Below are 27,981 nucleotides of genomic sequence, written 5' to 3' on the forward strand. Positions count from 1 at the left end.
GTTGGCAAGGACAGCTATTTGGTGGGTAAAGCTAGGCCCATATTGGGTAATTAGCTTCTGGACTTGTAAAAGTCCAACCTTTCCACATCACTGCAGCTCTAATCAATCTTTGTAGACACAGACTCTTTCCTGGAATTCTCCTTCATAACTCTTTTTAGCATACTGAAATTTCTAGAAAGGCATTTCCAAAATTTTAGGTTAAAAATACTGTATAGAAATCATTTTTGTTTCCCTTTGTAACTAAACTACTAGTCTGGAAAGCTGACATTTTAGATATATGAACATTGTTCACACTAAACCTTTCCGGAGGCCATCTTGTAGTTGCGGTAAGGAAGGACCAGTAGAAACTGTGCTTCCCAGTTACTTTTTCTTGAGTAGCCGAGCGAAGTTGAACTGAGTAAACGTTCCCACCAGGGGGCGCGGTGCTAGGAGGTTAACAAAGAGACTTAGCAAACACCCTGCTTCTAGAACTCAGACTCTGAGACTCCAACCTGATGTCAGCTCGTTTGAAGTAGGTTTGGCACAGTAAGTTCCAAGTTGGCAGGGTTTGACCTGGGGGCCCCTCCGTAGTCTGAAAATGGCAAAGCGATTCAGCATCTTTCCCAAAACAGAAGTGTTCCTTTCTTAGAACACATTTGTTCTTAGAGGCTCTCCTTACTAAAGTTTAGAACTTGAGCATACAAATAAAAATGTGTCGGTGCTGGATTTACAAATAAAAATGTTTCGGGTATGACGCAAGCTTCACATACAAGAGAGTCCAGCTACAGAGCTCAAGGTGGGTTGGGTTTGCCCTTAACAAAAATGGCGCGGACTCGTCAAATCGGTAAGATCACATGCTCATAAGCCTGGCTGAGAGTCAATATGACTTCAGACGAAAAGCGGATGTTATTATTATTCACTTCCGGGTGAGACCCATCGGGCGCCATCTTGTCTTGTTCATGAAGAAGTAGAAGCATCGAAAGGGTTGGAGAGAATTACAGGAACGGTGGCGACAACGGTATTCCGGAATCGGAGCGGGTAAGCGATGAGCAGTTTACACAGGGGGACTTGCCGGAGTACTAAACTCCTCTTGGTTTGTGTGGCGAAGGTAGCGTGACTTAGGCTGCGTACGCTGCTTGGCGCGACCGCCAGAACCTCATTCCCGAAAAGCACCGGCGTCCGCCAGAGATAGTGAACGAGAGAGCTGCTCTTGCCGAAAAAGAACTGTCTTTGGTGAAGGAGAGAGCTCACGACCCATTCTTCGAACTAAGAGTTTTCTTTGAGAAGGCAAGGGACTAATTGTTGGGCTCCTGACCGGCCGTTAAGCACTGCGCGTGCGCAGTGAAAACCCTTTAGGGGCAGAGAGCGCAGAGGGGCGGAGGAGGCGGGGGCCGGGACCTGGAACTTATTCTCTGCGACTCGCACTACGCAGCCGCAGCCGCAGCCGCAGCCGCTTTCAGCTGCGTCCTATTAAAGTATGATTTAGTTGCTTAGTTTTTGTGTTTTTACCCAGTGATGGATACTATGTGTAAAGCATCACAAAGGAAACAAGTAGTATCCTTTATTTCAGTTGTTTCGTTCTTTTGTGGATAATACTGTCATCTAAAAAAATGGGGAATTGAGCAAATTTTGACTGTGCTTGATTAAATTAGCAGTCTTTAATATTTCATTTACTTTTTCTCTTCTTGACCCTAGATAAAACAAAAATAATCTTGGATTTTTAATTTTTTTTTTAAAGTACATTGAGGCAAAACCCAAACCAGGAGAGTAAAGACTTGACTTGTGGGGTGGCTTTCTAAAGCATCAAGGTAGACGTAATAAATGACTTCTCGGATATTCTTGAGACACGCTATTTAAAACATACGTAAACTTTATATTAAGGACTTTTTTTTTTTTTTTTTTTGATGAGCGGTTGAGACAGAGAATCCCACTATATGTCGTTGGCTGACCTGAACTCACAGATATCCTCCTGCTTTCACTCATGAATGTCCTGCTTTCACTCATGAATGTATTTATTCACTACCACACCAAGCCTTAGAACTTAATTTAATTGTAGAAAATTTAAACAGATAGTGTGTAACCATTCCTACCTGTTTATTTCCTCAGTAGCATATATGTGCCTGACACTGTTGTTATTATTAATGGGACAATGTTGCTACATTATTAACTGATGGCTTACTCCTATTTCCTTAATTTTTTTTTTAATTTTTTTTCTAAAACATTTTTTAAAAGATGATCATTTTTCTGTATTATCTTTGGAGGCCTGAAGAAAGTATCAGACCCCCTAGAACTGAAGTTACAGATGGTTTTAAGTTACCATGCAAGTGCTGGGAACTAAAGGCAGGTCCTCTGCAGGCGCAGCCAGTGCTCTTAACTACTGAGCCGTCTATCTAGTCACTGTATTTTTTTTTTTTAATGAAAAGTTATTATTTTATGTCTATGTGCCAGTACTATATTTTGTTTTCCAGATTCTTCCACTTTTGACCATTGCTAAATCTTTCAGCTGTTTCCTACCAATTTTTGTTTGATTGGTCAGCGTTTTGTTTCTTTGTTACTTTGTTGCTGAGGCTGGCCTGAAACACTCAGCAGTTCTCCTGCTTTACCTTCCTTCTGTTAAGATTACAGACATGGGTTACTATAGAACTTTGTTTAATTTCAGTTTGGGGGCAAGGAGCCCAGGCTAGCCACTAACTCAAGATCTTAACTGCCTTTGCTTCTTTACCTCTTTAGTACTAAGATTACAAACCACCAGGTACAAGGAGATTGAAAACATCACTTTCAGTTCTCATCGCAGTGTCACAAGTGAATTTTGTAAATATTAGTGGACGTCATTTGAAGAAGTCATTTTGAAGTCAGTTGAAGGGTTTTCCTTTTAAGATTTTTATTTATTTGTGCATGCCCGTGTGCGCCTGGGTTGAGTGTATGTACACATGGACATGAGTGTGAGGATATCTGGTCCCCTGGGTCTGGAGTTTCAGGAAGTATAAGTTGTTTGATGTGATGCTGGGATTGCCAGGTCTATGTCTGTTTGCAGTTGCAGTTCTTACAGAATAATTTATAGAAAAGGCTGACTGATGATAGTCCTAGTGTTAGTATCTGGAGTCACTGTAACAAACAGATTACTACAAATAGGTGGCTTAAAACAACTGAAATGTACTCTTATAATTCTGAAGGCAGAAAGTATAAAAGCAGAGTTTGACAGGTACTTTCCTTGCTATGGCTTTTGATGGCACACATCTTTTCTGTTCTTTAGCTTGTAGAGTCTCTGGTATTGTAGCATAGGACATTCTCCATGTGGGTACTTATGTCTGTCCTCATCTAGGGATGCATTAGGTCTTACTCCAATCAGTATGACCTCATCCTAAATTGAATGTTGTTTCTACACAGACCCGGTCTCCAAGGAAGTACAGGTAACGTGGATTTAGGACTTCAGCCTGTCTTTGGGAAGATTACAAGTTAGTCCATAACTCTGGAGTTAGTTTTTCCCAGCACTATGGTACTATTGATGATCAAGTGCGATCCTTGGTTTTTGGCTTTTCTATTCTTCCCAAATCCAAGTTGTTTTTCAAGGAAATCACACTTAACTTTATCCTGTGAAGGCAAATTTTGTCAGCAGTCTTGTTGCATGAATCATCAAAATTAGACTTCTCCAAACTTGAAAAGTTGATGATCTCTGAAAATAAGTCTAAGAGGAGACTAAGTTGATTCAATCTTTTTTAAAGCCACATTTATTTATTTTGTGTTCGTATGTATCTATGTGTGAACACACGTGGCATGACATGTTTGTGGAGGTCAGAGGACTACTTGTAGGAATTGGTTCTCCTCTATGACCATGTGGGTTCCAGGGATCACATTCATTCAGGTTACCAGGATGGGTGGGAAGGGCCTTTACCTACTGAGCCATTTCATTCCTGTCAGAATTATTTTCTCCTTGTATGAGGGGGGGGGCATGAGATACTGGGGATCATAGATAGGCCTTGCATATACCGGGCAAGGTCTCTCCTACTTTTGTGTATTCCTAGGTCCTAAAAATCGAACTATTGTGTCAATAAATAGTAATATTAAAATGGACTTTTTGTGGCTAAAGTTGCATTTTTAGTGGGTAACATATATGCGTGATGAGTGAGTGAGTATAATGCCTACCCATTTAACATAGACAAAATACTGCGATAGAGCACTCGGTAATATCTCCTCTGTTCTCAAGAAAATTCTTGTTTGAACTCAAAGTATGAGTATTCAAAACATTCTACAGGAACTACTGCATATCACTGTTAACTTATGGAGATTTTCAGACAGTGTAATGATATAGTTAGTGTTATAATATAGTTAACATTTCCAAATTGTAATTATGCAGTATATGACTATCATTTTTCATGGTGTAAGTCTGTTATTAAAGCTTAGTGAGTCTGTAGATAGAGTTCAGCAGTGTGACTGCCTTTGCTTATTGCAAGGGGGAAGACGTGAATTAAAAAGATGTGTTTATGGGGCTGTTCGTATTGAACATAGTCATGTTTTCCAAATTAAGAGTCCAAATGCAGAATCAAACTTAACAATAAGCTTCAAAATACCTTCCAAGTGGGATCAGGTGCTTTAGTTTCTATTTTTTATTTTTCTTTAAACTAATAAAAAATAAGTTCTGACTGGGCTGTGGTGGCGCCTGCCTATAATCCCAGCACTCAGGAGGCAGAGGTACACAGATCTCCAAGTTCAAGACCAGCCTGGGCTATAGAGTGAGTTCCAAGACAGCTAGGACTATACAGAGAAATCCTGTCTTTAAAAACAAAAACAAAAACAAAAACACAGTCTTTCCTGTCTGTCCGTGGGTTATTTATTTATAGATACAACCAATTGCAGATCAGAAATACTTGGTAAAATGGATCTATAGTAAGCATACTTAGATTTTTGGTTTATCTAACGGAAATGCCATTTTATAGAAGGGATCTGAGCGTTCTGAAGTTTTGGTTCCGTGGGGATACTAAATCATACTGAAAGGCATACTCTGCATGGTTTTTGTTTGGTTGTGGGATAGGGTCTCAAAAGTAGAAAAAGTAGTAGAAAGTTGCTAAGGACATACGACCTGACTGACCTTGAACTGAGAGGTTTGCCTTAGTGCTGGCTACCACTCACGGCACCGTAATGGGTGCTTTGATTCCTGTATGTCAGGAGTCATACATAGTATTCTGTTTTAGAGGTTTTGAATTTGGTAAGTTCTTTTGTATAAAGAGTATATGGTGAACATGAAGAAATAGAGAATAGAGTTTCTAAACCTTTGTCATCAAATCAGTTTTGCTCTTTGTTAAGTAATTGGGAAAACCCTTTTTAAGTATTGTGTTGGCCCAAAACATAAAATTATATGTTAAATATTTATTTACTTAGTTCTGTTTTCCTAATCCAGTTTTTGCCTAAATTTCTGTTCCTTTTGCTTATCTGTTTTCTTTTTTGTAGAATTTTAACAAAAATCAAAGTTTAGCTTTTATGACCAGTGAGCCATTTTCTTTGAATTAGATTTGAAATTTATTGTAACTCATGCTTGAAAATGAGCAGAGGTTAGGTGGTTTGTCTTGTGTTCAGGGGACTTTTGTGTGAGTTTTACTTTCAATACAAGTTACTATGGATTGTGCTTGTTGCTTCCCTTGAATCCTTTTAAAGTTCATACATTTCTAAAAGTACACACACTAGGAGAGGATCCAAAGAATACAGAAAGTATAAAGTGGAAGTTCCTGATAACTGTTTTCTGCTTTCTGAACTTAAGGAGTTTTGCAATTTAGGAATCTTAGATACATGCTGGACTGTGAAACTTCAAATGGTATTTTGTGTGTGTGCTGTAACTTTTTTTCACTGAGCTTATATATCAATGCATGTCAGTGTACAAAGCTGTGCTTTACTCATTTTAGTTGCTCAGTAGAGGTTCATTTAATTTATCCAACTTACTACCTTTAGTTACATTTCATTAAAAATACATGTTTACAATTAGAAAATTTGCCAAGCTTTTTAGTTTTGCTGCAAGACTAGGTGCATCCTTTCCCGCTGAGGCCAGACAGGGCAGTCCATTTAGGGCCATGGGATATAGGCAGGCAGACAGCAAGCAGGGGGACAACCCCTGCTCCAGTTGTTGGGGGACCCATATGAAGACCAAACTGCTCATCTGCTACATACATGTGGGTGGCCTAGCCCAGCCCATGCTCACTCTTTGGTGATTCAGTCTCTGGGAGCCCCCAAGAGTCCAGGTTAGTTGACTCTGTTGGTCTTCCTATGCAGCCCCTACCCTTTTCCAGTTCCTCAGTCCTTCTTCCAACTCTTCTGAAGACTCCTGGAGCTCCATCTTATGTTTCAGCGTTAGTCTATGCATATTTTTCCATTGGCTGCAGGGTGGGGCCTCTCGGTTGACTATTAGGCTAGGCTCGTGTCTGCAGGTATAACAGAGTATCATTAACAGTGTCAGGATTGGTTCCTGCCTGTGGGATGGGTCTTAGTCTAGGGCACTTTAGTCACTGGTTGGCCATTCCTCCATTCTTTGTCCCTCACGGCTTGTAGGCAGGACACACTTTTGGTTGGTTGAAAGTTTTTTGTTTCTTTGTTTTTAATGAAATTTTAGACTCATTTACAGAAAAGTAAGTGGTATAAGGATTTACTATCCCATTATCCATAACTTAGATTTAACAGTTATCAGAGTGCCTTTTTTCATTCTATTTAAATGCTAAGAGACAGGTTTTCAAAGTTGTTTCACTTTTAAGCTTTGTCTCATTACTATTTCTAATGTTGTCATTCCTCAACGTCTATAATTTTTAGTATTGGAAGTGCAGGGGTTTTTTTGGTTGTTTTTTTTTTTTGCAGTTGTTTATTTAAACATCTGTGGTGAGACTGTACCGTACTTAAGGCAGTATGATACTTTTATAAATCTTATCTATGTGGGTGACGTTGCCAGTGTTTGAATTGCTAATTTCTCATCAACTTTCCTTCTGAAGTTTTCTTAGAGGGTGTTAGGTTATGTGTTTATTACTATATATTATTAACTGTAATTATAAGAACAAGTTTTCTTCTGCTACACCTATTTGTTACTCTTCTAAAGGAGTTTGGTTGGAGGCTGAATGATTTTATAATCTTTAAAATAATTGGATCTATCCAGGCAGCGGTGGCACACGTATAGATACATTATATAATTCTAGGTATGCCTTATTTTAACATGGCTAATTAGAACTGTATTTTTTTTTTTTGGTTTTAAATTTTTATTTGAGAATTAAATATTTCAATATCTTCCAAAATACTGTTTCCTAGATCACTAGAAAAGAAAGCAGATTCAGTAAGAAATTTAAGTCATTAAATATGTTGCACTACTGTATACATACTGAAGACTAAGCAATAATAAGAACTGTATTTTTAACTCAGACATGAACATTAACTTAACCCTTTCTAGTCTTGCTTTTCAGTGTAAATCTAGTTGTCTCTGACAACATTGAACTTTCCTTGTTTAAAATTTATCATCATGCAGTCTGTGATGTATAAGTTTTGAAAGTGTAAAAGGTCCCAGCATTAACTGTGTTTCATTTGTCATAAAGAGGAACTTAAAGGATGTGGGATCAAGGAGGACAACCTTGGCAGCAATGGCCCTTGAACCAGCAACAGTGGATGCAGTCATTCCAGCACCAGCAAGATCCAAGTAAGGGAAACCCTGCATTTAAAAGCGGGTACAGGGTGGACATTTAGAGATGGGTAGGACTTACATGATAGCATTCATATTGGCTTACTGAATTTTACATCTTAAAACTGGTACTGTCTTAAATCTTAAAGAAAAAGCATGAAATATACTTGAAGTATTAAATATTTCTATTCTGGATTGTATTTATTCCATGTTTGTGCATGTTCAACGTATGGAGAGGGAGAACGTGCACAGTTGTGGGTGGAGGCAGAGGTCACTATCAGATGTCTTCTTCAGGCACTCTCCACTTCTCTCACTGAACTTGGAGCTCACTATTGAATGAGACTGTCTGGTCAGCAAGCTTTAGGGATCTGCACCGCTGTAGGTTCTGGGGAAACCAGACTTAGGGAGCTTCTCATTCCTAGGAGCCAAGCTGTGACTGAGCTGTCTGCTTATGCAGATTACGCTATGCCATTTTCAGATTTCTTTTTCCTAAGGACTGTTTCAAGAGTGTTGAGGTAATTGGTGTTGTAGGTCTTCAATCCCAGCATTTGGGAGGCAGAGGCAAGCGGATCTCTTGCATTTGAGACCAGCCTTGTCTATATAGTGCTAGGATAGCCTGAACTACATAAGGCCAGTTTTGTTTCATCCTTGTGATTCTTTACATTGCTCTTTCCTTAGGGAGATAACTTTTTTCTATTTTGAGGCAATCTTTTCTAATGTAGCCCAAGCTGGAATAAAGTATTCTGTATAGTCCAAGGTAGCCTCAAAATCAGAATGCTCCTGCCTCCACTTCCTAGGTATTAGATTATATATGTGCACCACCGAACCTAGCCCATTTCTTTTTAAATAGCTACAAAGCACTTTAAGGTATGATTTTATTCTAATATAAACCAACAGTGATAGTAAGACTTCTGGATAATTGATTGTTTGTACCTTCCCAGACTTAAACAGTTAACATAATCGGGTGAATATAACATTAGTCACTTGTCCAATTATTTTCTTAGTAAAAGTGCTAGGCTTGCTGGATCACAGTTAGGACGTTTAAGATATACTTGACCTAGTTATAATTCCATCCATCCAGGCTACATCAGTTTTCTGTTTCATTAATGTATGAGAATATTTATCACCTTGTTTACTATACTGAAAGGTCTTAGAATTTTAAAATAGACTTGGAGAGAAAAACCTAAAAGATAGTAGAAACAAGACATTGTGTAGCTGTTGAAGTCTTTCGTCCACAGCAGTGAGTGTAAAAGTACAGCTGTGAGAAGGCACAGGGATGGAAAGTTACACTGGTTTATCATATGTAGGCTCAAAGGCAGCCTGGGAAGAACGGAATATTCTGAAGGAGGAAATGATGGTGTTCAGCTATTTTTACTCAGACTTTAAAAGGTGCATGTGTGTTTTTTCAAGAACTCCACAACTAAGGTCATAGATTTTCTATGAGTTAATAGTAGAATATGTTAAGAGTGGGCTATTTGCTTTGGTTTTTTTTTTTGTTGTTGTTGTTGTTTATTTTGTTTTTTGAGACAGGCTCTCTGTGTAGTTCTGGCTGTCCTGGAGCTTTCTGTGGAGACAAGGCTGGCCTTGAATTCACAGAGATTTTCCTGCCTCTTCTTCTGAAGTGCTGAGAGTAACAGTGTGTGCTAGTACGCCAGGCTGAAAGTGTTCTTATAGAGTCCTTTTCTCAAACTAAATTTCTAAAGTGTATATTTTAGTCTGCATATGGATTGCTTTCTAAGCATATTTGTAAATATAACTTTGTATAATAGTTAAATATCTATTTAACTGATGAGGGATACGTCACAAAGGGAATGGGGAGGAACAGAGACGAGAAAGGGAAGAGGGGGAGAAGAAGAAAGAAGAAAAGGAGCCAGGAAGATGGTTCAGGAGCTAAAACACTTGTCATGTAAGCAAGAAAACTGGAACCCGTGGTAAATGCTGGGTGTGTAATGATCCAGCCTCAGAGGACAGAGAGAGATCGATCACTAGAAAACTGGCTCTTGATATCAGCCTTACCTTGACTGATTGAGAGACCCTTCCTCAAAGAGTAGTGAAGACAGGATAAAGGAAGAGATAACAGCCATGCCTCCAATGCACATGTCCCATAAACACGTAGAGAGAGAGAGAGAGAGAGAGAGAGAGAGAGAGAGAGAGAGAGACAGACAGATAGATAGATAGATAGATAGATAGATAGAAGTGTGTATGATACTTGAAAAGAAGGCCAGTAACAGAGTAATTGAGATACCTGTTTTACATAGAGGTGCTATTCTTTTAGCTTCTACATTCCAAATACTAAATTCTGCTAATATACTTTAGGCCAGATTGACTGGGCTGCTTTGGCCCAAGCTTGGATTGCACAAAGAGAAGCCTCAGGACAGCAAAGCATCGTAGAACAACCACCAGGAATGATGCCAAATGGACAGGATATGTCTTCAATGGAGTCTGGTCCCAATAACCATGGAAATTTTCAAGGGGATTCAAATTTTAACAGAATGTGGCAACCAGGTTTGTTATTTATGTTTCCCAAAGTTTAGAATGTTTTACAGTAAATGAGGATTAGTAGTACATGGTTTAACTTGTGTATTTTTGTGGCTTCTTGAAATTAATGCTCCTTAAGAAATAGACAGTCTCGATTTGATCTTGACATTTTTTTGTCATTAAATTATTTTGTACACAGTCTGCTAGTGTTGTGGCACTCAGTTTGTTTTTTTTTCTTGGTTCTTCATTCCTAGGCTGACAGGGGCTGGGAACACTCTGGAAACCTCACTTGGCATCTAGGGAAAAGAGAGCACTCTTTGTCTCTCTGTTGCAACCTTTGGCCTTTTCAGAAGCAACACTGACAGAGTAAAACATGTCTAGCCTCTAATTAAAGAAAAGTTGTGCCACTGTCTGACAAGCTAGCTTGTCAGATACACTCTGCTCCTCTCACCCTTCACCTTTCCTCCTCCCCAAGACCCCTTTTGCAGATAGTGGTGACTTTCCTAAGTTCTCCGCTGTTCGCTTTATTTATTTTTTTAAACTTCACAGTATGATTTAGATTCTTTAATGTTTACTCAATTTTCCACAATTGTGTTAATATTCTTAATAATCCCATCACACTATTTATAGAGATTGCACATTTGAATATGTCACTGCAGAAGTCGTAGCTTCTGTTTGCTATTTTTATTATTTCTATTATTACTGGTGAGAATGGAAAACATAGGGTATATTTTCAATATTACTTTTAAAAGCGTAACAAATGTTCTCATCTTTGATAAAAATGAAGTGGCTTATTTTTGTCTTTTAGAAGGCTGAATTTTCCCACTTTTGAAAAATATTTTTGTTTTGGAGTTAAAGTTTGCTCACCGGCATCAGTGGTCCTGCTCTCACTCCTGCCACCCTTAGCTTCCCTTCAGTGCTTTCTCTGTGACATGAAGGAACTTAATTAACCTTTGTGTGTCTCAGGATCCCTTTCGGAAATTGGCAGATAATACCAGATTTCTCCCTACCTCACAGGGTTGTTGTGAGGATAAATGTGTTTATGGAAAAAGAAATAATATAAAATTTAAGGTATTCTTTTTTATGTTGTTATTATTGAACAGTAATAGTAGTTCATCCAAGAGTTGGTTTGTAATTTGTTAAAAACACTTTTTGGAGCTGAGTGTGGTCTCAACGCCTGTAAGCCTGGTGCTGGGGAGACAGAGGCAGAAGGGGCTTGTGTTTGAGGCCAATCTTAGCTATGCAGAAAGTTGTAGCTTAGTTTGGTCTGCATAGCAAGATTCTTGTCTCAAAATATCAAACAAAATAATAACTTTAGGCATTTTGTTTAGAATGTGAGTTAGAACAGAGTTAACACTTGAATTATGAATGAGATAGTTTTTAATTCATTGCTTATTTTAAGATAATACAAAAGAAATTTGACCAAAATGTTATAAATTGCTTTTTAAAATCTGTGTCATTACTTTTTGTAGCTTTCTTGAGATCTTAAAAATTGTATTGACTTTGTTATAATCCCATGTTGAATGTCTTTATGCCTAAATCCTGAATAGAATGGGGAATGCATCAGCAGCCCCCACACCCCCCTCCAGATCAGCCATGGATGCCACCAACACCAGGCCCAATGGACATTGTTCCTCCTTCTGAAGACAGCAACAGTCAGGACAGTGGGGAATTTGCCCCTGACAACAGGCATATATTTAACCAGAACAATCACAACTTTGGTGGACCACCTGATAATTTTGCAGTGGGGCCGGTGAACCAGTTTGACTATCAGGTGAAAGATATTTTGTTACTTTACTATCATAGATGTGCACATAACCCATTCCTTGAAAGTGCCTTGTCAAGAAGTCTTAAGATGTGTGTTGTTTTCAGGGTTGTACAGATAAGCACAGGAAATTAATCAGCATTAATTAAATCATTAGAGTTTTAGTTGGTTAGGAAATTGGTACCAACAGACATTAGGAAAAAGTTTGGATAAGGTGGGAAATGTGAATAATTATATGATGCCTTGTTTTCTAGTTTCAACATGATATATCTAAATGTTAAAGAATAGAAAAATATCTGATAGTTGAATACATTATATGTCAGTAATAGACCATAAGTAAGACAAAGCACAGTGGCTATAGTTTGTCTTAACTGTTACACATTCTATGTAAAGTTATTACTGTTTTATTTTTAAGTGTTTTTTCCCCATTTTTTATACAACATATTAGTGGAATTGTTCATGGCTTCCTTTGTGACATTCATTCCTAGGGACATAGAACTCTATGGAGAATAGTTACTGTATGGGCTTTATTGTCTTTAAGACCCTGCTTCTTTGCTAGGGTCCACCCTTAAATTACACTAGATGTCACTGACTGCAGTTGCTGCTTTATGTGGTGAGCTGTCATAATTTAAAATCTTTAAAACTGCAGATTTAAACCCTAATCACAAGCTGAATTTGATATGTGCACCTTGAGATGGTAGTCCTCTCATTAATGCATTAGATTCTTGGGTACTGACTTGGGATTCACATGTGACAATTTTTCTGTTATGAAGGGATATAGAGAAAGGAGCCCCCTCCTTACCTTTGTTTGGCCTGGTGAAAGCTGTGTGAACAAGGCAGGGAACCTGTTGGCAGCTTTCTCCTAGAAGGCCTCTGAAAGTGTAGATTTTCAAAAGAAAATAGTTAATTCAGTGTCATTTTTGACTTGTAAGTAACTAAATCCCACCCTACTTTAGCAATAACCTGAATTCAGTAGAAATGGGAAGTTGAAGCTGACAACAACAAGTTGTCGTGTAGTTTTTAGTTAAATAAAAATTGGCTATGTGTGGTGATACATGCTGTCACCCCAGCACCCATGAGGCTTTTGAGTTTATCAGCCTTGGGCACATAACAAGTTCAAAGCTAGCCTGGGCTCCATAATGAGAGCTTTTCTTAGAAAGAGAAAAAAGAAGAGACTTTCTGATATCTTGGTGGTGTTAGGACTTAAGAATGAAAAGGTTCATATATAATGTTATGTGTATGTGCCTTCCCATAGTTCTTATATCGGCTGGGTTATAGAATCCTATTTATATTTGTATAGACAGGAAATCTTTAGCTTTCCTAAGAGAAGCAAGCCTGGGTTCTTGGGGCTCCAGAAGCACTGTTGAGTGTTAGAACCGTGGAATTCTCGGATTTGCTACACACATGGATTTCTACTGTCCCAGTTCATAGCACGTGTGTGTCCCAGAAGGTATATGTACTAAGTTGAAGAAAATTAAAACACAATACTCTTTCAGCATGGGGCTGCTTTTGGTCCACCACAAGGTGGATTTCATCCTCCTTATTGGCAACCAGGACCTCCAGGACCACCAGCACCCACACAGAACCGAAGAGAGCGGCCACCATCCTTCCGGGACCGACAGCGCTCACCTATTGCACTTCCAGTGAAGCAGGAACCTCCACAGATTGGTAGCTATTTACATCTGTTCATAGCATGATGACTTTATCACTGTAAAAACCATAGTTTGGTTTCCTAAGTTATTAAAGCACCTCTTTGGTTTCGTAGAAATAATGGTATTTTAAAACCCTATCATTATTATAGTTACAATTCTTAAAAAAGAAATATTGATCTAAAAATGTAAAAGGTATTGAATAGTTTTTCAGATTTCTTGCCTTAAGCAGTAATTTATGATAAAATGTAGATTTTTGCTGACCCAACATCTTCAGTGTCCTTTGCCAGTCTTAGCTATGAGATAAACTGATGCCAAATTGGTTTCCTTTAATTATTTGCTTCCCATGTTTACCCCCCCCAAAAAAAATCCAAAAAAACCTGAAACATTAAAATAATATTAAAGCTAGTAATGACAAGTTATATATTTATTCTGTATTATATCTGGAAAGTTTCAAATCATTTACCATTTAATAGACCAGGAAAATATGCCTTTTTTTTTTTTTTTTTTTCGGAGCTGGGGACCGAACCCAGGGCCTTGCGCTAGCTAGGCAAGCGCTCTACCGCTGAGCTAAATCCCCAACCCCGAAAATATGCCTTTTAACATCTCAGGAAGATTCTAACTTACTGCTTTGTAAATTTAGCTGAATGAGTTCTTAGTATGAAAACAGACTGCCCATGTTTGACTGTTTTTCATATTTTAGCAAGCAGCTTAGGATAAGAATTTGGGCCTGAATTAGTTTATGTCATGGTTTGCTGACTTTTAACCCTGAGCAAGCACGTGGGTTTATCTCTTTGACCATCAGTTTCCTCACCTACAGAAAGACTGAGGAATAGTCGTGATCCCAGGGCTTTTGTATACATTAAATGAGATGACAGTTTAATGTACTTTCGTGCGTGCCCTGGCAAATTGTAAACATTAGAATGTGCTCCCTCCTGCTCTTTTTTTTTTTTTTTAAAGATTTATTTATTTATTATATATGAGTACACTGTAGCTGTTGTCTTCAGACACACCAGAGGAGGACATCTGATCCCATTAAAGATGGTTGTGAGCCACCATGTGGTTGCTGGGATTTGAACTCAGGACCTCTGGAAGAGCAGTCGGTGCCCTTAACCACTGAGCCACCTCTCCAGCCCTCCCTCCTGCTCTTTTAAGGAATGGCTTTTAAAGCATAGCATTAAAAGATTTTTAATTTTACTCCTAGCATTTATAGACATTCAAAAACTTTATCTGCTTTATTTGCTTATTATTTCTTTTTACTTAAGCTGACGTGGAGTTTTGTTTTCCGTGTTTGTGAAACAGATGCAGTGAAACGCAGGACTCTCCCAGCCTGGATTCGAGAAGGCCTGGAGAAGATGGAGCGTGAAAAGCAGAAGAAATTAGAGAAAGAGAGAATGGAGCAGCAGCGCTCACAGCTGTCACACAAAGAAAAGAAGGCCGCCGAAGATGCTGAAGGAGGACATGGTCCTCGTTTACCCCAAAGAAGTAAATTTGTAAGTAGAGCCTGACATGAAACTGATAATTTTGTCTGTGTGAAGAGTAGCCTGAGCCTACAGAAAAGTTCTCGTGTTTTTGAGAGGTCGTGGGGTGAGTCGGTTGGGGCCTGCGGTGGTTCTGTGTGTGTCACTGAGTGGGGTAGTTACTGTCCCAGGGTTCCTGGACCACTTCCTCAGGCTGCTGTATACTCACTGTCCTTAGATTCCCAAGTATAGAGACTCTCTGTACATGCCTATGCCTAGCGGGGTTTCTGTTTTCGTGTATGTTATTGAGGGTAAATGAAAGAAAATAGGGGAGGGGTGTGGCAGTAAGTTTAATAAAGCCTGTTCTGTAAGGATATTTTGTGTAATTCTGGTTAGTTTTCATGGTAATGTACAGCTCTCTATTTTTTCATTACGGTACAACCAACTTCCTAACAGTGGATCTTATTAAACAAAAGTGCTAAGTAGTGTAGAGATGATACCCTTCTATAGACATTTAATGTTTATACTTTACTGAGGCTTCAGTAGTTTTCATTCTTTTTGACATGAATATTGAAAGTTTTGGCTTTAAGTCTTAAATATTTATTTCTTAGTTCCTGACATGAATGAATGGTTTAGGAATTTTTCTATTCTACGGTGGTTTAGACATTATTTTTCTTCTGGCTTCCTAAATATAATGGGCTTGTGTTACATATATCTGTCCTCTGGTTCTAGAAGTATTCTGTCCATGGGAGTATTTAGATAGTCATCTGCTTTTTAACTTACTACAGTACAGTTGCTAGGAGTAAACATATGATATTTCTTTGATTAAAAAGGGGGCTAGGTTTCTTGGTACTAAAATCATACAAAGACAATTTGTGTGCTCAAAAAGAAGTACTTTAGGGAGGTTGGTGTGATGGCTTAGTGGTTAAGATGGCTTAGTGACGGCTTTTCTAAGAAACCTGAGTTAGATTGCTAGCACCCAAATGGAAGCTCAACCGTCTGTAGCGCCAACCCTAAGAGCTCCAATGCCTTCTGGCCTCTGCACGCACATGATTCACAAAACAGAAACAACCATACACACAGAATAAAAATGAAGGTTAAAAAAATTGTAATAAAAGAAGAGAAAGGGTTGGGGACTTAGCTCAGTGGTAGAGCGCTTGCCTAGCAAGCGCAAGGCCCTGCGTTCGGTCCCCAGCTTCGGAAGAAAAAAAAAAAAAAAAAAAAAGAAGAAGAGAAAGAAAACTTAGGTTTTCCTTAGGTATAGCAGCTGAGATTTTTGATCTGGCCAGAGCTTTATTGTCATGTTAAATAAATTGATAATTAGTTGATAAAAATTAAACTCTGGTCTATTTACTCAAAGTTTTATTAGCCATTTGTTTAAGAAAGCTATTTATTGAATCATGTCTGTATATTATGTTTTCCTTGGTATTTACAAAATAAGTCAAAATTCATAATGGAGAAAAAAACTGAATTGAAAATGTGACTGCTTTTCATAAACCTTTATGTAATCGTAGTTTTTCTCCTCAGGTTACACTTTAAATTCCTAAGGGAAATAGTACAAATTCAGAGCTGAGTGTGGTGGCAGATGCTGTATATGCTCCACATTCCCAGGGGATGAGGCTGGGGCATGAGGCTGAAACCGATTTCTCAAGAGAGAAAGAAAAAGGAAAGAACATTGAAATGATGGTCTGAAATATATATAACAATAACAGAAATTAATATAAAGAGGTTGACGATATAAATCAACAATAGACTACATCTGTCTGTCTGTCCGTCTCTCTCTCTCTCTCTCTCTCTCTCTCTCTCTCTCTCTCTCTCTTTCTCTCTCTCTCGTATTCTTGTATCCCTGGTTGCTCTGAACCCCACTTTGTAGACCAGGCTTCAGAGGTCCACCTGCCTCTGCCTCCCAAGTGCTGGGACTAGGCGTGCACCCCCACCGAAGAGCCATGCTTAGTATCCTTATAGCCAACAGCAGAAGAGCAGAAACTGAGACAGACACTAAACTAGACTTTAGAGAGCAGCTGCCCTTGCACATCGGCTTCCTCAACTTCACATTTAACTGTAACTCTGCTCCCATTCTGATGCAACAGGATAGTGATGACGAGGATGAAGATGCTGAAAACCTAGAGGCTGTCAGCAGTGGGAAAGTCACCAGAAGTCCATCTCCAGCTCCCCAGGAGGAGCACAGTGAGCCAGAGATGACGGAGGAGGAGAAGGAGTATCAGATGGTAAGGCCTGCTGTGTGGAGTGTTTATTCAGATGCGGATGTGCTAGGTAAAGCATGTGTACGGAGTACAAATATTATTTCCCAGTACTTTTCCCACGCCCAATAAAACCAAATCTTTGTAATATACAAAGTACAGAACCTCAGTCTGTAAAGCAGTTATTTATTATATATGAGTACACTGCAGCTGTTTTCAGACACACGGTAGCAGATCTCACTACAGATGGTTGTGAGCCACCATGTGGATGCTGGGAATTGAACTCAGGACCTCTGGAAGAGCAGTTGGGTACTCTTAACCACTGAGCCATCTCTCCAGCCCTCTTTTTTTTTTTTTAATAATAATTTTTTTAGAATCTTTTTAAGAAATCACATACTTTTTCCTTCCCTTTCTCTAATTCTTCCCTACATACTTCCTTTGCTCTCAAATTCATGGCCTGTTTTTTGTTTTGTATTGTTTGGTTTTTTAAAGACAGGGTTTTAGCCCTGGCTGTCATGGAACTCACTCTGGAGACCACTGGCCTCAGACTCCAGAGAGATCCTCCTGCCTCTGCCTCCCTAGTGCTGGGATTAAAGGTGTGCACCATCGCTGCCCAAGCTGGCCTTTTTTTTCTTAATTGCTATTATATGCACACATATGTGCACACGTACATATATTCCTAAGTACATAAATACAATCTGCTTAGTCTTAATGATCTCAAGGCTGACCACTTTGATATTGGATAACCAAATCAAACATAAGACTCAAAAATCTACACTGGATCTTACCTGAAAGTCTCCTCTCTAAAGACTAGCTTTCATGATACCAAAAGGCCGTGCAAGCTTCCAAGGGAAGAAGCAACCAATGGTTTTACCTACCTATGATACCTGTGTACCACAACAGTGACATGACACAGAAGTCCTAATGATGCAGAAATGGTACATATATGTGCTGTGGTGGTAACCAATTCTTTAATTGAACTTAGGGACTCTTAACTAGAGAGAAGCATACGTGGTACTCGAGACCTAGCCAGCTACCTGGGGCTAGTGAAATCATGGTTCTTACAGGAGAGCCTACACCTGCCACTTTACTAAACCAGCATGACCCCTAACAACATTCCAAGTATCCTAATAGCCACAGACTAGTGTAATTCTCAGCCCTAATCAAAGACACCTCTTTGCAACAGATAGAGACCATGAAAGAAAACCAAAACTTACCAAATAACAGAGAACAAGAGATTATGTGGTGCCGCTACAACTGAGATCTGCAACACGATCCCAGCCCCTGTAGCTCAGGAGTCATTGGACGGGGACCAGAATGGTTGGAAGAGCCAGAGGAACAGGAGATTTGCTGAAATCGTATCTCTTAGAAAGGTCAGAGAGGGCTGGAGCGATGGCTCAGCGGTTAAGAGCACCGACTGCTCTTCCAGAGGTCCTGAGTTCAATTCCCAGCAACCACATGGTGGCTCACAACCATCTGTAAAGAGATCCGATGCCCTCTTCTGGTGTATCTGAAGACAGCTATAGTGTACTTATATATAATAAATGAATAAATCTTTTTAAAAAAAAAAAGAAATGTCAGAGAGGCCATATCCATGAAGTTTCACCAACATGGCTGCCTGAACAAGACCTGAACAAGGAAAAATAGACTCAAAACATGGATATGGGAAAGCTCAGAGGGTCTCAACTTTAGACAAAGAACTATATGCAACTAAGAAATGTTGAGAACAGGAGAAATGAATGCCTCACCCCCATTAGTTATCCAATGTAACAGTAATATCCCTGAGTAATACTTAACCGGTCCTTCAAACAGCTCTGGATAAAGTCATGGAAACCTGATAACCTGAGCTCAGTTCTTAGAAGACTGATTCCAAAAATGTCCTCTGACCTTTGCACATGAGTCCACACACATAAAATAGCAATAAAGAGTTACTAAAATGTTTTGGTAAATATGAGGCTTGAGAACATTAATTCATCTTTTCCCCAAGTTTTTAAAGATTTATTTATTTTAATTATATGAGTACACTGTAGCTGTCTTCAGACACACCAGAAGAGGGATGGTTGTGAGCCACCACTTGGTTACTGGGAATTGAACTCAGGACCTCTGGAAAAAGTCAGTGTTCTTAACCACTGAGCATCTTTCCAGCATTTTTTTAATGGAAATGTTGTAAATGATTTAAAGAATATATGATTTAGGAGGCAATAGGGAATTGTCTTGGTTACTTTTCTATTGCTATCATAAGGTGATATCATATGATCAGGATGACTTAGAGGAAAAAGAGTTTTGGGGGACTTGGAGTTTTAGAGGATTAGAGTCTATTATGGTGGGAAACATGACAGGCATGGAGCAGTAGCTGATCCCTCAAATCTCGGTTCGTAAGCACAAGGCAGAAATAGTTAGCTGGGAATAGTATGGGGTTTTTGAAACCTCTAAAGAAGCACTCCATCCATGACAGACCTGCAACAAGGTCATACCTTCTAATACTTCCCAGACAGTTCTACCAACTGGAGAGCAAGCATTCAAATATGTGAGCCTGGGGGGCCATTCTCATTCAAACCACCACAGGGATTGAGCAGATTTTTTTTTTAATTGTGAGAATTCTTAAAGCCTTATCAATGAAGTTCATATCACCTTGTGAGATTGTCATTTTCCCATAGTCTCCAGAACATGCTAATTCAGTCTACGCTCATTTCTGTAAATAAAGAATCATGGGCACGGAAAGTCTAAGGGACTAAAAGTCTACATTTGAAATAGTTGTTGATACTCAAACCATAGCCACAGTCTATCTCTTACTGAAATCTCTTGTGTTTCTATTTTATTATATATTGGAATATTGTCGTAATTTAGAGTATATTAGTTGAGAATTACCAAAAGAGTACCATTGTCCTTTGTTTTTTGTTTTGTTTTTCTTATTTTCCCTTCACAGAATTTTATTTTAACTTTGAAAAGTGACTTAATAGACTAGTATTGAAATGCTTACCAATTACTGCTAAATGAAAGGCTACATTCAGCTTAAAACTATGTTCTGTCTGTGTCTGTGCCGCACATGTGTGTGTATTTTCATGTGTGTGGGAGTGGTACGTGTGTATGCAGATGCCCATGTATGCATGTGTAGAGGCCAGAGGTTTACATCAGGTATTTCCAATGCTCTTTACCTGTTATGTAGTTAGTGACTTTTCAGACAAGGTTTCTCACTGAACCTAGAACCAACTGGTTAGACTTGTTGGCCAGCTAGTCTGCAGGCCTGCCTGTCTCTTCCTCCTCAGCTGGGATTACAGATGCAGGCCACCATGCCTAGCTTCCTGTGGAAGCTGGGGATCCAGGTTCAAGCCTTGTGCTTCCATAGTAAGTAAGCTACCCACTTAGCCGTCTTCCTAAGCACAGAAAATTTTCTTTTTTTTCCTTTTAAAAAATTTTCTTTTTAAAAAACTAGTCAGATCACACAATTGTTGGGATCTTATTAGCTAACCTATTTTAGCCAACCGCCGGTGGCAGAGGCCTCCATTTCCAGCCACCCAAGTTCTTACATGGTTGTAGTGTGCTTCCCTTTCCAAAACCTGCGAAAAGCCCTCTTTCCCAGAAATTTTTCTCAATGCAAGTTTTTACTTTTTGCTTCTAGCAAAAGAATTCAAGGTTTCTCCAGATAAGTTTATAGCTTTTTTTTCTTTTCATCTCAGCTTTTGTTCTGAGATCACAGGTACTCAACTCTTCTTTGATACCTATGGACTTAAAAAGGGTTTTTTTTGTTTTGTTTTGTTTTATTTTTTTAAGTTTTAATGTTTTTTGATTATTTTTCAAGATACTTCTTTTAGTGGCCAGTTTAATCTTAAAATATTTTAAAAAGAGCTTTACATTTTAATTATTTTGAAAATAATCAAATGTATTAAAATTAAATTGAAAAATATATAAAATATTCTTTCTTAGATGTTATTGACAAAAATGCTTCTAACTGAAATTCTTCTGGATGTCACAGATGAAGAAATTTATTACGTAGCTAAAGATGCACATCGGAAAGCAACGAAAGGTACATTTCGTGGGTGTTCTTGGTTTTATTTTTGTAGGGGAATTTTTATTTCATTGGTTACTTTGGACTTTTTTTTTTGTCCTCTGGATTTTTATCACATATTTAAATATTTTCTCCTTGCATGTGTTAACTCTCTGGGAAGATTCAGCTTGTAGATATCATATAGGAACCGTAGAAATACTTTGTTTTCTCTGACCTACCTAAGCACAGATAGCATTCATTCTGTGTAGTACTCTAAAACATGGTGTGGAAAATTCCTCATGTTCAATTTAATTCATTTGAGGCTTTTTTCTTTTATAAAATAGATGTCTTGGTATTTAAATGTGACTTCTGTACATTTTAGATGAATTATGAATTACAACATGCCTTCAGAGTTTTCACTTTTCTCAGTTATTCTTATGAAACAGTGACAACCACCTTCCCATATGATTTTAGTAACACTTTTCCCTCATCATAAACCAATTTCAGCTCACATCAGAATTGTAATTTCAAAGCCAGACATGCTACTGGTTTTAAAATGAATGTTATGTTTTTAATGTTTCTTCTCTCCCCAAAAAGCAGCGATAGTAGTAGATTTAACAATACCGTAGACTCTCATGACTATGAAATCGTGGCTATTTGTGTTAACATGTTGTTCCTGTTGTTGATGTGACACAAAGCTCCTGCAAAACAGCTGGCACAGTCCAGTGCACTGGCCTCCCTCACCGGCCTCGGTAAGTGTCTCAGTGTGCACGCGACAGGGCTAAAGGGGGACCGCTGACTTGACTTGTTCTGTTGGGAATGCACTGTTCCTACGTACTTTATGAAACTTAGAAGTCAGGCTCACGTCAGTCTCAAAGCTTTATCTAGTTCTCTGAGTAAACATTCATGGTAGACTGATGATAAATGGGATAGTTAATGTTCATTTGGGTAAGTTGAATGGAGGATCTCCTCGTTAATTGTTCTAGTGTGTATGTAATATATAATGTGTAATGATATGTTATATATTATATACACATAGTTCATACTTAATAGATAATGGTTTACCTAGTTTAGGTAGTTTCTAAACACGCTCTTAAAATTATGACATACATACATAGGAATTTACCCAGACAATAATGAATTTGATGATATACATGAATTGTGTTGGAGCAAATCAAGTTTCAACGTAGAGGAAATGGGTTTATCTTACAACAGTAGTGTTGTGTTCATAGTTTGCTATTTGCATGCTATTAAGACTAAAGCTTGAGTTTGCCTTTTCCACATCTTCATGTTAATTTGTGTGAGGAACAAGAGAAATGGGTAGAATAAAATGCCCATGTAATTTTGGTATTATACTTTTGAGATCACTTCGGGGTGGTGAGTAATTCACATCATTTTTATACCAGTGAGAATTATATTATTCTAAGTTACTAGAGAAAATTTGTGTAGCATCCTTCCTGAATTTAGGAAACTTTGAACAATAAAATAATTAACTTGAGGAATATTTTCAGAATCATCCTCAATTTATTACAGTAATTGGATTGGCTTAACTGTAGTAACACTTGCCATGTTAGATGCTTTTGTTGGTTAGCATGGACAGTAAAAGCCATTATTATGATTCCTTGGTGGTGAGAAATATATGAAGTAGTCCAAGGAGTAAGATATTAATATCGCCATTGTCTGAGGATTCTGAAAACTTAAACTTTAAGGTTATGTCTCTCCCCACCCTGAATAAGCACATTCTACCAGGAAAAGGCAATGAAAAACAAAATTTCTTCTCGGTCTTAAAAAGTTTTTAGTGACTCGTGTAATGTTTGCATATGATGGATTGAGTTTTATGCACACAGGTGGACTGGGTGGTTATGGATCAGGAGACAGTGAAGATGAGAGGAGTGACAGAGGTTCTGAGTCATCTGATACTGATGATGAAGAATTACGGCACCGAATCCGGCAAAAACAAGAAGCTTTTTGGAGAAAAGAGAAAGAGCAGCAGCTATTACAAGATAAACAGATGGAAGGTGAGCTTAGGCTTCTGTGGCTTTTGTCCAGTCTCACATGTGCTTTTGTGAGTGTGCTTTTGTGAGTTGGTTGTGCATGTTAGCTTTCTACTTCAGATCACCAGTAATAAATGAGTGTATAAAAGGCTTCCTGTTGGAGTCATTTATCCATGAGCAAGAACAAGTTCACATTTATACTTACTGTTCACTGTGTCCTCTGCTTCTATACCCGTGTCTCTCCTTGTGTATCTGTCCCTAACAAAGAGATTTTGCTCTGTATCAATTGAACAGCACAGAAAGCATCCCATGGGAGAAAGAATGGAAAACTGTACAGAAATCTTTAACAGAGTTTCACAAGGGATTAAGTCTAACTGATCTCACTGACCCAGATAACAAATGTCATCCTTTGTCAACCAGTGTTCATGAATGGTCGCTTCCAAACTGTATGGTCAGTTTTAGGAAGTTGCTTTTAACTTTTGTATTTGCTGCTTTTCAGCAAAGGATATACACACACATGTCCAGGTCAGGGGAAAAGAAGAGTAATAGTTTAAGATTACAGCTTTACGATAGCTTAAAGTAGATTCCATGAGAAATCCAAGGCAAGTAAAAGTGATTGTTACATTTTCCTTTTATAATCAGGGTAAACAAATCATCTGGGTGCACAGCAAGATAGCAAGCAGTCTTCTTTCTGTCCTAAGTGACCTCAAGGCGTATTACTAACGTTGGCTGTGAGGTCCAGCAAAAGTTGCAGTCTCTTAGAATGTAAGAGATTGTTTGATAATATTGTATCACCACAGTTATAGTTTGAAACTAAAATAGAAATATTGAAGCATAGAACTGGAGGCTACATTGTAAGTATGTGGTACAGCTGAGATCACATTGTATTTTTCCTCTCTTTTTACTTTGTCCCCATGATCATAAACCTGGGTATTTAGAAATATTTAATTCATGTTAAAATCATTGCAATGAACATATACATTTGAAAAAAAGCAGAATAGACTTTTGTAATAATGGGATATATTTACAATTACTGAAAAACAAAACCCTAGATATTTAGGGAAAATAGAAGATTAGACATAGAAACACTGTATAAGTACAGTTTTTGAGTATTTGTGATAATACAAGGAATAATGAGAGAGTCTTAGGGTTAATTTGGACAGCTCTTAGGAAATGACTTGACTTTGTTAACATTTTTCTAAAAATCACTGCTAGTCTTTTGTTGTAGTTACTGTTGGGGTTTTGGGTCTTGTTAATTTGTTTTTTTGTTTATTTGTTTGTCTTCTTTCTCTCTCACTCTCTTTTGAGATGGGTGGTCCTGGCTGTCCTGGAGGTTACTCTGTAGACCTGGCTGGCCACTCACAGAGACCTCCTGCCATTGCCTCCCAAGTTCTGGGATTAAAGCCAATATTCCTCACCACTATTATCTCTTTCTTACTAGTACTGGACAAGACGGAAGTCTTTTCTTCTGTCATATGGACCCCTGTGTTTTGATAATTGTATTGTCTGGTCTAGAATGGTAGCTGGTTAACTACATGTGGCTGTGGAGTACTTGAAATGTATTCAGTTGATATGTTGACTTAGGAAGACAATGTTAGACTTGGAAGATTTGCTGTGAAAAAAAAAGTTTCAGTTCTTTTTGATGCAGTGTTTGAAATATCAATACTTCTGATATATTAGGTAAATGAAATGTGGGGATTGACTACTTCTTTATTTTTACCTTTTAAATATAGCTTTTAGAAAGTTTTTAATTACTTACAAGGTTTGCACCCTAATTCTAGTAAAGATGAGACTGTTGCCATAATTTGATAGTATGGGAATTTTTCATTTCTTATTTAGCCTTTCTGTGTCTTTTTTCTGTTTCAGAAGAAAAGCAACAAACAGAAAGGGTTACAAAAGAGATGAATGAATTTATTCACAGAGAGCAAAATAGTTTATCACTTCTAGAAGCAAGTGAAGCAGACGGTGATGCGGTTAATGAAAAGAAAAGAACTCCAAATGAAGCTCCGTCAGTTTTAGAGCCCAAAAGAGAGCACAAAGGGAAAGAGAAGGAGCGGAGGAGTAGGTCAGGCAGCAGCAGTAGCGGCAGCTCCAGTAGCAACAGCAGGAGCAGCAGCAGTAGCAGCTCCGTGTCCAGTTCTTCCTACAGCTCCAGCTCAGGCAGCAGCTGCACGTCCTCTCGCTCCTCCTCTCCTAAAAGGAAAAAGAGACACAGTAGGAGCAGGTCTCCCACAGTGAAAGCTAGACGGAGCAGGAGCAGGAGCTACTCTCGCAGAATTAAAATAGACAGCAGCAGGACTAGGGTGAAGCTGAGAGATAGGAGGAGATCTAATAGAAGTAGCATTGAAAGAGAAAGACGAAGAAACCGGAGCCCTTCCCGAGACAGACGTAGAAGCAGAAGTCGCTCAAGGGATAGACGAACCAATCGTTCCAGTCGCAGTAGAAGTCGAGATAGGCGTAAAATTGAGGATCCACGTGGAAATCTTAGTGGGAACAGTCATAAGCATAAAGGTGAGGCTAAAGAACAAGACAGGAAAAAGGAGAGGAGTCGAAGTGTAGATAAGGACAGGAGAAAGAAAGACAAGGAAAGGGACCGTGAACAGGATAAAAGAAAAGAAAAACAGAAAAGGGAAGAAAAAGATTTTAAATTCAGTAGTCAGGATGATCGGTTAAAACGGAAGCGAGAAAGTGAGAGAACTTTCTGTAGGAGTGGTTCTATATCTGTTAAAGTCATAAGACACGACTCTAGACAGGATAGTAAGAAAAATGCAACCAAAGATAGTAAAAAGCATTCAGGTTCTGATTCTAGTGGAAGGAGCAGTTCTGAATCCCCCGGAAGTAGCAAAGAAAAGAAGGCTAAGAAGCCTAAACATAGTCGGTCGCGCTCCATGGAGAAATCTCAAAGGTCTGGTAAGAAGGCAAGCCGCAAACACAAGTCTAAGTCCCGATCAAGGTAGTATACTTTTTAAAGTATTTTGTCTGATTTTTTTTTAAGTTTTTTTGAATTTATTCAAAGTTGAAAGTGTCCTTTCTCTCTCTCTCTTTTATAAACTCAGTTTGGTATTTGTTAAATATTTTAAAATAATGTTAGAAAACCTGTATAAAAGTATTTATTTATATTGCAGATTTTAAGTATAAATACATTTTTATTTTTAAATTTTGTCTTTTCCCTTTTTTTCTTTACAGATCAACAACCCCTCCCCGTCGTAAGCGCTGAGGAATGACGTGGCAAGAATGCCATGATGCCATTTTTAAAAATTCCATGAGTTTAAGGGCTTGTCTCATTATAGAGGCACATTGTGGCTGTGTAGGTGAACCCAGATTTTTTTTTTCTAATTGTGTAAATAGGTGTCTTTTTCCAAATGCTGCTCCAAGTTACTTAATAGGATTTCTTTGTATTACATTTTTTTCAAGAAATAGTACTTAATAAGACTATAAATATGCCATTCTCTTTCAGCTGTAATGTTCTCAAAATTATTCTTGAATGTACTGTGATGTCAATAAAGCTCTTTAGTTCATTTTTGTTAAACTCTTGCACCTTAATTTTATGATTTTAATCTAAGGAACATACTTTTATAAAAAGGCAGCTGAAGTTTTGTATAACAGGTTTTAAAAGTTACTCCCATCTTCCCCAAAGAAAATGGTTTTAACAACAGTTTGTCAAAGTTTGTAAATTGTGCCCATGGACTTTTGTCAAATTCCAATTTTAACAGTGTGGGAAAGGGCCAGAAAATGACCTTACTTTTCTTTGAAGTCATCTGATCAGCTTTCTAAACTTTTTTGGGGGGTGGAGGGGGTGTTCAAGTAATATATATTCTCTGTATAAGATGTGATTCACTCCTGTAAAATGAAATTGCTGGAAACAATCAGGCCATTACACCAGTAGAGTTATTTGTAATAACTATTTGACACTAATAGTCTGAAACTATATAGTCACTCCTGTTTTACTTGCGTAACACCTTGGGGGTACCCATTAACAAATAAGACTTAGGATTCAATATATTTTATATTTTAAAAATATAACATGACCTCAGCTTAATGGAGGAATACTGTATTATGCAGGATTGTGTCAATTACATAACATTAAAATGGTCTGATTTTCTCAGTTTCCCAAAACCACAGCTAGTGAATGGTCCAGAATGAGTCACGGCTTAATGAATAGTAGGCATTTGCCAAGTGTCCAGCTGCTCCAGGGTCTGAGTTTTTTAAGATGATACACTCAAACAGTGATAGCTGAATCTCTGGAAACAACACTTTTCAAATTTTCTCTTAAAAAAGAGAAGTGCAAGTGCAGAACACAGAAGACAAAGTATTATGCTTTCTTACCAGCAATAGTTCATTTAAAATAATGCCAGGCTTTTGCCAAGATCAGTGTTCCCTCAAAATGAAGACAGAAATAGATTTGTTTGTGCATTCTTGTACCTCGACATAGCATCTTAATTTTGAGCAGTTATGCATTTATCTAAAGGAAATAAATCTGTGAATAAATGCATGTTTACCAAAATGGCTGTTTACAGTGCATTTAGTTACAATATTTATAAAGTTGCCATTTCAGAGAATAAGTAGTTTGGAGTTCTATACAGTTTAGTCATCAGTAACATCTGGAGACAAATGTGCAATATTTTTTATGTAGGTGAGCTAACACAGTGTATCTAATTGAAGAATTCTGATTAATTTGTAATAGATAAGTTGTATAAAATTTTCATACCTTAAAGTGTTTTAGATCAATCTTCAAGGTGAAGTATTATTTTCAAAATAAAATTCTACTGAAAAATTCTGCTGGCTATGATACATACATTTTTAGACATACAAATGAAAACCAAAGGGAATT

The 27,981-nt window shown here is 38.1% G+C and overlaps 1 protein-coding gene across 1 annotated transcript; it reads left to right on the top strand.

Moving 5' to 3' along the window:
- Positions 1-923: 923 nt before the first annotated feature.
- On the top strand, positions 924-27,927 carry Pnisr (PNN interacting serine and arginine rich protein). The gene is given in 12 exon segments (NM_001025274.2): positions 924-1,017; positions 7,536-7,636; positions 9,935-10,123; positions 11,647-11,870; positions 13,358-13,529; positions 14,813-15,003; positions 17,061-17,198; positions 21,096-21,195; positions 21,855-21,908; positions 23,004-23,174; positions 25,017-26,103; positions 26,337-27,927. Coding segments are annotated over 11 exon segments (2,445 nt in total). The 5' UTR covers positions 924-1,017; positions 7,536-7,548; the 3' UTR covers positions 26,368-27,927.
- Positions 27,928-27,981: the final 54 nt, after the last annotated feature.

This window comes from Rattus norvegicus, chromosome 5 (assembly GCF_021556685.1).
Source record: "Rattus norvegicus strain SHRSP/BbbUtx chromosome 5, alternate assembly SHRSP_T2T, whole genome shotgun sequence".
Classification (NCBI taxonomy): Eukaryota; Metazoa; Chordata; class Mammalia; order Rodentia; family Muridae; genus Rattus; species Rattus norvegicus.